Raw genomic sequence first — 13,291 nt, 5'->3', positions numbered from 1 at the left:
GGGAGGGAAGAGGCAGGCCCCCGGAGCTCAATTACTGCAGCTCCCGGGCTTCCGGTGGGAATCGCCTGGCTGGCAGCTGCTGCCCGCAGGGCTGAGGCCGGGACAAGGTGGTGAGCCTGGGGGCAGCTGCAGGGAAGGGAGGCCCAGTTTCCTCTCTTGGGCTGGGGAGAGGATTTGTGGGGCAGCAGAGTGTCCCTGTTCTAGGCTGGGCCTCTCGGGGGTGCCCCTACCCACAAGAGGCCCAGGGTCTGGCCCTTGTTCCTCTGCAGGTCCAGTAGAGGTAAGGGAGGCCATGGCGGTCAGTCAGAGCTTTGTTCAGCCTGAAGCAGTGTCTGGGACTTGGAGCCAAAGAGTCAGGGATCATGGTGACACAGTGGTTAAGAATCCGCCTGCCAATGCAGGGGACACGGGTTTGAGCCCTGGTCTGGGAAGATCCCATATGCGGCGGAGCAGCTAAGCCCGTGTGCCACAACTACTGAGCCTGCACTCTAGAGCCCACGAGCCACAACTCCTGAGCCCATGAGCCACAACTACCGAAGCCCGTGCACCTAGAGCCTGTGCTGCACAAGAAAAGCCACCGCAATGAGAAGCCCGCGCACCGCAACGAAGAGTAGCCCCCGCTCGCTGGAAATAGAGAAAGCCCACGTGCAGCAACAAAGACCCAACACAGCCAAAAATAAATAAATATATTTAAAAAAAAAAAAAAGACTCAGGGATCAGACAAGGCCTGGAGCAGTTCAGCGTGAGGCTAAGGGCCCAGAGGATGCCCGAGACGCAATCCCAGCATTTGAAGAGCTCCCCTTCTGGTGGTGACAGATGGGCACTGCCATTCAGGGAGCCAGACATGCTAAAAGAGGGATGCCTGGTGCCATGGGGGTGCAGCAAGCAAGAAGTCAGGGCAGGTTGCTCAGAGGAGGCCCTCGTTGAAGGAGGGAAGCAGTGTACTAGGTGGAGAAGAGGCCACAAGTGAAGAGCACGTGCAAAGGAGGAAGCAGCCAGAGATGTGGTCCCCTGCCTCCCCTCAGGTCACTGTGTCCGGACAAGGCATGAACGTTTTGGCAGAGGTCCTAGTTCAAAGGTCAGCGTGGGCTGCTCCCATAGAAGTGGAGGAGGGAACTCGGGGCCCTGCCACCGTGGCTTTCCTCTCCCTGAAACAGTGGCGCCTGAGGAGCTGTTTATAAACACCCATCTCCCTCTAATTGTGGCCAAGGACAGGGCTCCCACTAGGCCATGGGTAAAAACCTCTGAGATCTGGGGGCCGGCCCCTCGTCCCTTCTCTCCAGGATGGGCCCTACAAGGGACTCTGCTGTTTGAATTCAGGTGTCTGGTCCCTGTCGGGGGCTGTGGAACAGGGCAGGTGTCCAGCCTCGGTGGGGAGGGGTTGGCAAGGACTGGGCAGAGCCCCGGTGTGTCTCCTGGGAGCCCCTGTCTCGTTGATCTGGCAGCCCTGGCCTGGCGGTGCCGACACCTGGGGCGGGACCCCCTGGCGGTGGCAGCCTGTCCGGCCCCCTGCAGGCGGCTTTCCTTGACCCTGCGCCATGCTCTTCAGCATGCTCATCATGTGTACCATCCTGACCAACTGCGTGTTCATGGCCCAGCGCGACCCTCCACCCTGGACCAAGTATGTCGAGTGAGTATCTTCAGGGCCTCTCCAGCCAGCCCCTCCCGCCCTGCCTTTTCCATTCCAGACTCTTGGCCTCAAAGTTACCCCAGCAGAGGCCCAGGGACTCACCCACCTGGTGGGGGGGAGGTGGTCCTTGCCCTAGCCCTTCCCTCTTTCGCTGCTTCCAGTCCTGCCAAATTCATGCTTTGAGTTATGTCCTCAGGAGAGGAAGCTCTCCAGGTTGGCAAAGTGAGGGTTTCCCCCTGACCCACCTTAAAGAGGACTGATGATATTGGAGAAGGCTCTGAGACAATACTACTAATAACTGAGCACTATCCTGGAGCAATAAGCATCATGTAACCCCATAGGGCAGGTACAGACACTATGCCCATTTGACAGATGAGAGACAAAACTGGAGAAGTAACCACCCCAGACCTTGCAGCTAGGGGGCGTGGCAGCCGGGAAAAGGCCCAGGACTATTCCGACCTCAACACCACACTCTGCTGCCTCTTTTCCCTAAGTCCTGCTTCCTATAACCGTTTGCACAGTTTTAGAAAACTGTGCCTGGTTCTTTCTTCCCACATGAACGTACCTGACCCATAGGTTCTAAGTGGAACCCAACAGGCCTTGTTTTTAGGGGACCAATGAAATGTTGGGGACAGCCTCTCTTACCTAAGTGGCTTGCCTGGTGGTGCTCCTTATTCACACAGGACCCAGCAGCACGGCCGGTGCTGGGGTCTGCATCCAGCTGCTAAGACCTGGAGACAAGCATGGCTGTGGCCCTGTGGGCCGCAGTCCCAGCATCCGAACATTTGGGATTGCTCAGCTGACCCCGGACACAGAGAACAGCAACCTCCCAGCCTCAAGTGTTAGAACATCAACCCCCTTTCCGAGCCCAAGGTAGACAGCTGTACCCACCTACCTGTAGATGGTTGAGGATGAGAAGCCTCCCATCACTGAGGATCCACAAACAAGAGTGAGGGGCCAGAACTCTGAGTGTCCTAACTGTCCCACAGTGGCCACCGTATGCCTGTGTACCTGGACCCCCAGGGCTGGGGTGAGGAGATACGTGGAGGGTCTTCTTACATCAAGACAACCGAGAGACAGAAGATGGAGGGTTCACATGGGCATGCACAACGCTGAGTAAACGGGAAGATGCATAAGTTGACCAGGTGTTTGGAACGAAGCTCCGGCCCCCAACTCCAGCTCTGCCATGGGGGCTTTGCTGGGAGCCTGGTCTGAGAGCCCTCGAGAGGGAAGCTGCATAGGGCTCCTGCCAACCTGGCCTGCGGGCCTCACCCTCCCTGAGAAAGCCTACCGGTCTCTCCTCCCCAGGTACACCTTCACTGCCATCTACACCTTTGAGTGTCTGGTCAAAATTCTGGCTCGAGGCTTCTGCCTGCATGCGTTCACCTTCCTTCGGGACCCGTGGAACTGGCTGGACTTCAGTGTGATCGTCATGGCGTAAGTACCTCGCCCCTGTGCTGTGCGGGGTGCGGCCACACTGACAGGCGTGGGCGCCACTCCCGGCCCCAGGCTGCCCAGCCCTCTCTGCCTCCCTGCAGAGGCAACATCAGCTCTGCAGGAGGAAGATGGCGTGGAGGCCCTCGGCTCACCCTGGTGGGGAGAGACGGGTTCAGAGTAGCTCACGCGGCCATGCTGGTTAGGCCCCCTGGCTCATCTGTGGCTCCGTGGCAGCCCTTTGCTCAAGGAACTTCATTAAGATTCTGGTTTAGTATCCTCTGCTGTTTCTGTCAAGGGAAACCAATGGTACAACCTGAAATCTCTGGACCACTATGAACAGTGATCTGGATTCCAAGGTGATTTAAACTGCAGGAAAGAGAGCAAAGGAGCTGGAGAAGTGGCTGGGCATCCCCAGGAGCTTATGCCAGGTGCCCCAGCATGGCTGCAGTCTCCACTCAGAGAGTCAATGTCTGGCACATTGTGAGATGCCTGGTCACTGACATGATCCATTGGGTCCTCACACCAGCCAGAGAGGTCACCTGGATGGGGGTTCCTTACTCCCATTTTACAGATGAGAAAACTGATGCCAGGGACACAGTAAGCAAATGTGACCCCAGGCCTGCTGCCATGCCAGCTGAGGCCCCACTTCCTTGCCAGGGAAGGGACCCTTGCTTAGGGGTTGGGTTGAGGCACGCCACTCTGGATGTCTCAGGCAACGGATGCTGGTTTCTGGTGGGGATGAACGATTAGGGCAGGCCTCCCATGCAGGAGTCATGGTCAGGGGCTCAGCCGTCAAACCCTTTATGAAAGCCTGATGTGTGTGGAGAACCCAGTGTGTGCAGGGCTGGGCACCGCACCTCGGCAAGAGCAGAGCTGATGAGGGTTATACTCCCTACCCTTATAGAGCCTCAGTTTCCCCACTGGTGAAAGGTCGGTGTTGAGCTGAGTGGTGTCAGAGGTTTAGTTCAACTGCCACTTTCTAGGATCAGATTCACTGAACCCACCTGTTCATGACAAAGTCTTTATTTACCCTTGGATGTGAGCGGCTCTGAGCTCATCCATGCAGTGGAGGAGAGAGGAGAAGAGGGAAACGACCCTGCTGATGGGGTGCTCTCTGCCCGGTGGTCAGAACATGCATCAGAACCCCTGTTTCTAGGCACGCTGCTTGTGAGCTGACTCCAGCCTGCCGTTTTACAGGTGGGGAAACTGAGGCTCAGAGAGAGGCTACCGCTTGCCATGAAGCCAGTGTAGATTTAGGCCTGGGCAGAGCTAAGTGAACAAGGGAAAGAGTAGTGGGGTGTGGGGGACAGATTGTGCAGCCTTACAGGCCATGATCAAAGCCAAGTGTGATGGGAGCCTGTGGGGGTTAAAAGCAGGGAGGGACGTGGTCTGATTTACATTCTAGGAAGATCACCCTGGCTGCTCTGTGGACAGGACTCTGTGGAGGGATAAGGGCGGAAGTGATGGAGGAGCTCAGAGGCTATTTTCTTAGCCAGGAGAGAGAGGATTGTGTCTGGGACCAGGGTCCCAGTGAGAAGGTGAGAGACCTGGTCAGATTCTAAGTATATTTGAAGGTAGGCCTGACAGGAGACCTCAGGGTGGCTATTGGCTTGAGCAGCTGGGTGGCTGGTGCGACCATTCGTTGGCCTGGAAAACAGAGGGAGGAGAAGAATCAAACATCCGGTCTGGAATGTATTAGGTATGAAAGCATCCAGGGTAAGATATCGAGTCGGCAACTGGATCTTCCAACCTGGAGTTCAGGAAAGAGGTCCACTCAGAGGTATAAATTTAGAAGCTGTCGGGATACAGATGGTATTTAAAGCCAGGAGACCGGATGAGATCATCTGGGAGTGTCGCCAGGGAAGGGAAGCCGCCTGGGGACTGTACCCTGGGACGCTCTAACATCCTGAAGTCCCGAAAAAGGAGAATGGAGCAAAGAAACTGGAGGGAGCCTCCAGGGAGGGCTGAGGAAAACCAGGAGAGAGCAGTATCCTGAAAACCAGCGGGGGAGTGTGACTCGACTTGAAAGAAACCACAAGGAGGCTGAGGAAGGTGAGAACCAAGATGGACCGTTGAAGTCAACAACATAAAAATGGTTGACGATTTTCACCTTGACAAGATGGCTTCCAGGGGAGTGGGGGACACGTGGCTGATGAGAGAAGGCTTGAGGGAGGGTGGGAAGAGGGCGGGGCGGGGGTAGGCAAATGTACCCATCTGCTTTGTGGGGTTTGCTCTAAAATAGGACCCAAAGTAGGGTGGTGGCCAGAGGGGAGGATGGGTGAAGGGAGGACCTTTAAAGAAGGGAGGCATCGTTGCAAGTTGATGGGAACAATCCACGAGAGAGGGGAAGTTGGTGATGGAGCAGAGGGGGCAGTTGCAGGAGCAAAGCCCTTGAGCTGACCCGAGGGGTAGGAATCCAGGGACTGGGTGGAGTGTTGGCCGTAAGAGCAGGGAAGGCAGAATTTCAAGTGGCAGTGGAGGTAGATTGATAGAGCCGATAGTGAGAGGAGGAATTTCTCTTCTGATTGCCTCTGTTTTCTCAGTGGTAAGAAGCAGGATCATCATCTGAGAACACAGAGTTGGGAGGCAGGTCTGATGTGTGAGGACGGGGGGAGCATTCTCTGTCAGAGCCAGGGGCTTGCACTCATGGGAATGGAGTAGGATGGCTAAGGCGGGCCCAGGCTCCAAGGTGCCCTACGGCGGGGGTGGGGTGGGGGGGCGGTGGGCAGTGATCCATGGGCCCCTGAGGGCCCAAAGTCACAGGAAAGGGCTTCAAGAGGATAGAGCATCTGCCTGAGCCTTTTCTACCTTCCCATCCTGGAGCCTCAGCAGCACTGTGTCATGGCAGCAATGCTCCCAGAACCCGGGCCCCTTGTCTGATGGCAGGAGCCAGGCTTTGGCTTGTCCTCAGCCCACGACTCTGGGAGCTGCTCTGAGTCCTCCCCATCCAGCCCTTAGCCAGTCCTCCTGTCCTGTCTCATGCTGGTCAGTCCCCGTGGAATCCCGCAGAAAACGTCTCCCTCCACTGGGAATCGCAGAGCAGGAGTCCCTTCCTCACCAAGCCCTCCTGCCTTCACTTTGGACCAGAACCAGGCGAGAAAAAGCAGAACGGGGCCTCAGAGGCCACGAGACTATTTCCAGGTTTCTGAGCGTCTCACGGAAATGGTCCACTGACTTCCCCTGGGGCTGCCTGGGCCCATTGGCACACCAGGTTTGTGCTCTGGGCTGGACTGGCCTGGCACTCTGATGGACAGTGCTCCTACCTTATGAAAACAATGAATTACTGCCATGGTAATGCTGTGAGAAGTGTTCTGCTATAGCCAAAATGATTCAATAATAAGGGGCTCTTAGAATCATCAGAGGAGCCTAAAGTGGCAACAAAGTTCTATTCGATGAAACTCCCCATCCCACCTTCCGTTTTACAGATGGAGAAACCGAGGCTCAAAGAGAGCCTACCACTTGCCTAAAATTGTAGAATGAATCAGCAGCAATGCTGGGGCTCAAACCAAGTCTCCTAACTCGTAACCTTGAGAAGCACCCCTATTCTGATGTTTCTGGCTAGGCCTCCACCTGATCCCCAACCCCACCCACTTTAGAATTGTGGAGGGTTGGAGGGGGTGCCAGGAAGCCTGCCAGGCTCCACTTGCAATCCCGCAGCCAGAGCTCTTCCTGTCGCCCCCTTTGAGCTGGGCATTACCTGCTAGTTAGCGCAGCCTCCCACCTTCTGGGGTTGTTATGGAAACCAAACATGGAGGGGAAGGGAGGGAGGGCAGAGAGGAGAGGGTGGCAATCACCGCAGTAGCTAACGTGCTGTGCTGTCTGTACCTCTGCCTGGCAGCCCAGGAGGGGCCGTCTGCATGGAATGGGAGGGCTGCACAGCAAGATAGGGGCAGAGCAGGAAGAAGGCCAGGGTCTGCCTTCCTCATGGTTCCTCGGCCTCCAAAAGGCTCCCTCCTGCGCTGGGGCTGGTGTGATGGGGTAGAATTCTCACCCCCCACCGGCTGCTTTCTCTGTGTCAGGGCCCATGATCCACCCCCGCAGCTGTCTGCCCCTGCCCAGCCGCTTGGCCACAGCAGAAAGAGTAGAAGGACTTGGAGGAGCGTTTTGCCAGCTTGGCAGGAGCAGAGCTCCACCCTGACCTGGGCCACTGCTGAAGCTGGCCCTTTGCTAAATACAGGGTCTCTCCTGCCTTGCCATTCTCCGGGGCCCCAAGAGAGGCTTTGGTGGGGGTCTAGGGCCCCCAAACGGGAAGTAGCCAGGCACTAGGTTCTGGGTCAAGTAAAAGAGGCAGCAGCCCCCGTGTCACAGACACGGTCACAGACACACCTTGTCCTCACCCTGCTCTGTGCCCCACCGTCAAGTCTTCTTCCCCCTCAGTATTGCTCTCCCACGTGTGACCTGACTTCACCCACACTCAACCACTGGCCCCAGCCTGTTCTCAGCCACACAGCTGGCCTTGAAGGCTGCCGGAAGCACATACCCTGGGGTCTCAGCTTTCCTATGCCCAGCAGGTATTGAGCAAAGGGCACTGTCAGCGCTGGGGGCCCTGAGGGGGTGGGGAAGGCAGGGTCTACACTGGGACAGGCGAAGACAGGCTAAATCCAAGCAGATGGGCAGGGCTTCACTGGAGACACGAGAGGACAGGCAGGGTCTGGAAGGGACAAGAGGCTGAAGCAGGGACGGTTGGTTCCCTCTCCATTTGGCACAGTTCTCTGCCCATTCCCTGTAACCAGAAGAGACAGCCTTGAAGCCAGTGTCCTGAACAAGAAAACTTTGTCCCAGGCCACACCCGTTGGAGTAGCAGCAGAAAATGGATCCAGAGCCATCCACAGGCTGAAACTGTGGCTTCCATGTAACAGCGACATCGGCAGTGGTCCAGGTTCAACCTGGCAGTCCCATGGCCACACCATGTCTGGACAGAGAGTCCAAGCCTGAGAGGAGAGTGTGGGACAGAGGTCTGAGGGTCAGAGCCCTCACAGAAAGTAGAATAGCCATCAAAAGTTGAGAGGGAGCTTCGACTAAATCAGTAGATGTATATGGGCCAGAACAAGGGAGGTGACTTCTACGCCCCCCAGAACACAGGGCTGCATCTCACTGTCGTGCCCAAGAAAGATTTGCAAGCTGCAGTGCGTCCAGCAGAAGGAATGGAAACCACACGATGGAAAGGATCTGGTGTAGACAGAAGGAAAGCTCTGCTGAGAAGGAGTCTGCTGACTTCCCAGCTCTGAAAGGATGTGGAGAGTAAGGAGGGAGCAGGCCTTGTCCACGGGACCCCATAAAGACGGAATAGCCCCATGAGTGGATGGAGAGGAAGCTGGTGTCAGCCCAGAGTCAGAGCTGGACCCGGCTGACCCGAGGACATTGAGTCCCTTGTCACAGCGTGCCAAGTCCCTCCCTGCAGACCCCAGAGCTTGAAGGCAGATTCAGAAACTCTGAGCCGAGTGGAAGGGCCTGGAGGTCCACAATGATAGGCAGAGTGAGTCTGTCAGCACTGTCAGCCCACCGTCGACACTCAGCCAGTGTCCCTGGACTGACATCACTCAGACACCGGGTCGGACACAGTTGGTTAAACATCAGACATCCTGAGTCTGCTGTTCTTTGTCAAACATCAGACACCTTTGGTTAAATCTCAGACACCCTGGATATGAAACCTTTGGTTAAATATCACAAGTCACTTGCCACTGTCCCAACAGCCCTGGTCACACACTATCCATCCATCTCGCAGACATCCTGGTCATGTGACCCATCCACGCGTGTCTTCACGCTCTGCTTGGGCGGGTCCCTGCCAGCCAGAGACCGACTCCTTCCTCCTGTGATTGTGGAAGCTATGGATGGACGATTGTCCAAGTTGCAGGTGGGAGCCCCACGGCCACTCAACCCTGCTGAGCACCACTCGGGCCCAAGCAGGACACACACCGAGGAGGGCTGCTTGCTTCCCGAGGTCACTACTCCTGTGGACACCCAGGGCCATCGTGAGGAGACACCAAGACTGGGGTGGACTCATGGGAGAGGGGCTGGCACATCCCTAGGACCCCTCAACCTGCTTTTTTCTTTTCTTGTGTTGGCCGTTGCCCGTGAGTAGTTAAGAGCTAAATATTTGGGCAACCTCCCGTCTCATCTTCCAAAGCATCATTTTGGGAACTCTTCTCCCTTTGAGTACTCAAGTCACCTCCACCTCCTGACTTCAGGGACTCCTGAGCCACGCCTTGCGCAGAGATTTGTGGTTGGAAGGAGGGAGTGGGATGCCCTCGGACACCCAGCCATGGCTCCACAGCGGTCTCAGCTAGACTTCAGGGTCCCACGGATCAGAGCTGCCAGGCACAAGCTGGTGACACTGCAGAAGACATAGAGCAAAACCAGGACCAGAAACCCGCTTGCTTCCTATATCACCTGGCCTGAGCCTCCTGGAAAATGGAGTTTCCCTCTTTGCTGCATCCCCAGTCTCAGACGCCCCCCTATGTGGCTTCGTGTCATAGTCCCCAAGTGGCATGGAGAACGTGGCAGAGTCGTTCCCTCGTGGCGCTGGTTATTCACAGGACCATCACCGAGAGAGCCGCCTGGGAGCTTGTTCTGTGGACATCCTTAAGGCACCCTCACTGAGGTTCCCCGTGGCAGGAGGGTTGAGAACAAGAAGAAAACCTAGGGGAGGCCCCGGGTCATGCACAGCCCTCCCCGTGGGAGGGGGAGAAGGGAGAGGGCTGGTCGGGGGGGGCGGGCTGAGGTGCCGCTTTGTAATTCCCAATAACTGTGATTTGATTCTACAGGTATGTATCAGAAAATATAAAACTAGGCAATTTGTCGGCTCTTCGAACTTTCAGAGTCCTGAGAGCTCTAAAAACTATTTCAGTTATCCCAGGTAAGATGCCCAGGTTTGCCTCCCAGATCTCAGCTACAAGTGACTCTCTCTCCGTCTCCCCCACCCCCCTCCTCTGACTGTGTGTCCTACTGGCGTGTTGTCACTGTCTTGTGTGTGAATTTCCCTTGTTACAGATACACCACTGAATTTGTGGACCTGGGCAATGTCTCAGCTTTACGTACCTTCCGAGTCCTCCGGGCCCTGAAAACTATATCGGTCATTTCAGGTGAAAATCAGGTTAAACGCCAAGGCTGGAGGGACACGCTTGGGCCTTTCCAGCTACCTGGGAGCCAAGGCGACCCTCGGGAAGGCCCCTTCAAATGTGCCTGTCCCCAGAATACCTTTCCCAGAGCTTGGGTATGGGGGCTGTCTTCAGTGGACACGGCTGTCCCCTCCATGCTTCAGAATGGGCTTCGGACTGTCCACCTCAGCAAAGCCCACTACCATAGACCCCCGGGGGCACAGAGTACTCCATGGCAGGTCCTGGATTGAACCCAAATTCTTCCCAAGGTAGTGATTTATTTCCCAAACTGAACTCAACTATTGGAATAGCTGAAAGCTTGTATGTGAGTTGCTTCAGCCTGAAGCATCATCCTCCGATAAGGAAACTAAAAGTACTGTTTGTGAGGGAAACCACACCCAGAGTAAAAAAGGACAGCTCAGGCATGGCCTTTCATGGCTGAGTGCCCGTTCCCTGCCTTGAGCCCCCTTTGGTGATACACACACAGCCGACACCGCAACCCCATTCTGTGACACAGAGAGTACTCTGTGGACAGGTGTCACCGGGCCTTGGCGTCTAACAGCCCTTGCTGCATGTGCGGTAGAGGTTTAGCAAACCGTGCATGGTAGCCTCGGGAAGAAATTCTCCTTGACGCATGTTGGCAATTGTCCCGGGAAACCTTCTGAGGCCCAGACGACCTCTCTAGAAAGCCAGTCTACCCCATCCATCTAGGAAAGCTCTCAAAGACTATAATGATTTCAGAGCCTAGAGGCCCCTTCCAGAAACTTTTCTGAGTGCATCCCCACTCAGAGCTGGAGAAGGCATTTCTTTTAAGAAGGCAGCTGGAAACAGGTTGCATGTCACCGATCTGGAGAGATGTCAGAGCTGGTGAGCCAGATGGTTGTATCCACTCCTGACTTGGAAAGCCCGGGCATCCTGGGCCCTTGGCCTGCATTTGCTATTGCTGCCCCCAGGGAGGCAGGGGCCCTGCTGTGAGCTCCCAGAAGGAGTTCAGACTCCCCCGGTGGGGCTAATTATCTAATAAGAGGAGCCCGCACTTATGCTGATTTCACACTGAGCCTCAATACTCCTCCTGGCTCTGAAGCCACCATGGGGTGAGCACAGGAGTCACTTGCCCGCACACTCCCCGCACGTGGCCCAGACCTCTGCTAAGAGCCCGTAGCGAGTGGGGCACTCTGTTCCCATCCCCATGGAGCCCCCCAACGTTGTGACAGGCGTCATCGGCCAGGGTCTGTCCTCTAGGGGACTTCACAGCACACACCTGGCAAGGATAGGTAAGCACACTGACCACAACAATTAAGAAAAATCATCTTCCAGTTTGTTTTATTAAAAAAAAATAAGGCTGACAAAGGAAAATATTTCTCAGTCCGGGGTTAAGGGAGGGAGCCAGCCAACCCCAACCGAGTCCCACTGGATCTCATCAAAGCTGCCAGCAGCCCAGTGAGGCAGCACACAGCAGCTGCTGAAAGCGGTCATTAGGAAGATGCTGTGGTCACAGCATTACCGACGTCTCCCTTGAGGAGGTGTTCCCTGAGCTGAGGCTTAATAGCCGTGACCCTCTCCAGACCTCAGTCTCCTTTCCTTTAAAATGGGAATGAATCGGAATGGTTAGTTTCCAAGGGCTCTTCGCCCAGCCTGTTAGAACTTCAGTGGAGGGAGAATTTCCCACTTGATCCCCCAGCACCCATCTCCTCCTGGGTCTTCTCAGAAAGAATCCCTTTACTTGGTTGGAATCATTCTTGCCAGAAGTGGACTCTCATCAATGTGAGAAATGGTTAAAGGAATGGGTCACCAACTGATTGTCCCCAAGGACACTATCTCCACAGACCAGGAGGTGCTTTTCAGAGCCTTGGACTGAGTGATTCAGGCCACAGATACTTTGGAGGCAGAGTTTAATTTGGGTATGTGAGCTGCTGCCCACGGCCCCTCACTTTGCCCCCACCATGCCCCACACTATGGGTGGATCTCCAAGCGTGGTGAGGAGAACCAGATGCCCACCGAGGGTCCTAGAAGCTCTGCTAGAGATGAAGCGTAGTTCTGGACTACAGAGGGCTCATGAACCCCGCCACCACCATCACCACCTCCACCACTCTGGGCCCAGACCCCTGCAAGGTCCACCCAGTGCCCAGGCGGTTGCCAACATCTGCCAGGATGATTTCACAGAGAACGCTGAGTGCCTCCGAGCCCTGGGCAGGCAGCAGCATTGGCGGCACTGTGGGAAGGACTTCCTCTCCCCTCTCCCATGTTTGCCCATCGCTGCCTCCTTGTCTCTGAGTCATGGGCACAGCAGCTGTGGGCACAGCCGCACAGGTGCTCCTAACACATTAACCGGCTGGACGATGGATGGATGGAGCTTAATCTGAGATCTGGCCGCTTTGATGGGGGGGAGGGGTGGGGAGGAGGGATGGGAGGTGAGTCCCTGCTGCTGGCAGAGAAGCCCCCTCGCTCCCAATGCTCTGCTCGAACTTGTGAACTTGCTGTAGGACCGCAGCCAAGTGTCAGACCAGAGGCGTCTACACTTGCTTTTCTGTGCGGCGCTGGCTTCTGCAGGGAGCTGGGCCGTGCAGCTAACAGATCACGGCCTCTTAGCTTTGGGGGGTGGGATGGACGGGGGTGGGTTCCAGGGGGACAGGGCAGAGGAGGAAAATACAAAACAGGTACCCCTGTGCCTTTCCCAAAAGTGGGGCCTGAGCCAGAGCAGGCCCCTTAGGACATCACCCACCATGGCCTTAACCAGACCCACCTCCCCCCCGCCCCCACCGCCCCGTCAACCTCCCCAGTGCACACACCACATTCCCCTACCAAGAATGGCTGAGTCTCTCCCCATCTCAGGATCAAGGCCAAGGCTGTCCATTGCCCTGGAGGGGGCCTGGCCCTCTGTCTCCTTTCCAGGAACTACATTTAAAGGGACAGGCCTGGCATAACTTGGGACTAACTGCGGGGGATAGGCTTTGAGTGTTTTCTCCTGCAAGGAAACAGCATTTTCCATACTTATTTCATTTATTTGGCTATGGACAGCAAAGAGAACTAGGCCCCTCTGAAAATACACAGCCAGACTGGACTCCCGCCCCAGGGGGACCAGGACAGACTCTCAGCAGCAGAGGAAAGGGAGGTTTTGGTCTGAAAA

General features: G+C 55.9%; 1 protein-coding gene across 3 annotated transcripts in view; it reads left to right on the top strand.

The window, feature by feature from the left end:
• Positions 1-13,291, top strand: part of SCN5A (sodium voltage-gated channel alpha subunit 5) — a 103,877-nt gene that overhangs the window by 24,271 nt on the left and 66,315 nt on the right. The window contains exons 4-6 of one of the 3 annotated variants that reach the window (XM_060307430.1): positions 1,541-1,630; positions 2,939-3,067; positions 10,058-10,149. In XM_060307430.1, coding sequence (XP_060163413.1) covers positions 1,541-1,630; positions 2,939-3,067; positions 10,058-10,149 — 311 coding nt within the window. Of the gene's footprint in view, positions 1-1,540; positions 1,631-2,938; positions 3,068-9,831; positions 9,924-10,057; positions 10,150-13,291 lie in introns of those variants that run through there. The other 2 variants (XM_070046660.1, XM_070046661.1) reach the window with 2 other exon arrangements.

Source organism: Globicephala melas, chromosome 11 (assembly GCF_963455315.2).
Source record: "Globicephala melas chromosome 11, mGloMel1.2, whole genome shotgun sequence".
Taxonomy (NCBI): domain Eukaryota; kingdom Metazoa; phylum Chordata; class Mammalia; order Artiodactyla; family Delphinidae; genus Globicephala; species Globicephala melas.
Note: the sequence above shows the minus strand (reverse complement) of the source record. Positions and strands in the feature narration are given on the sequence as shown.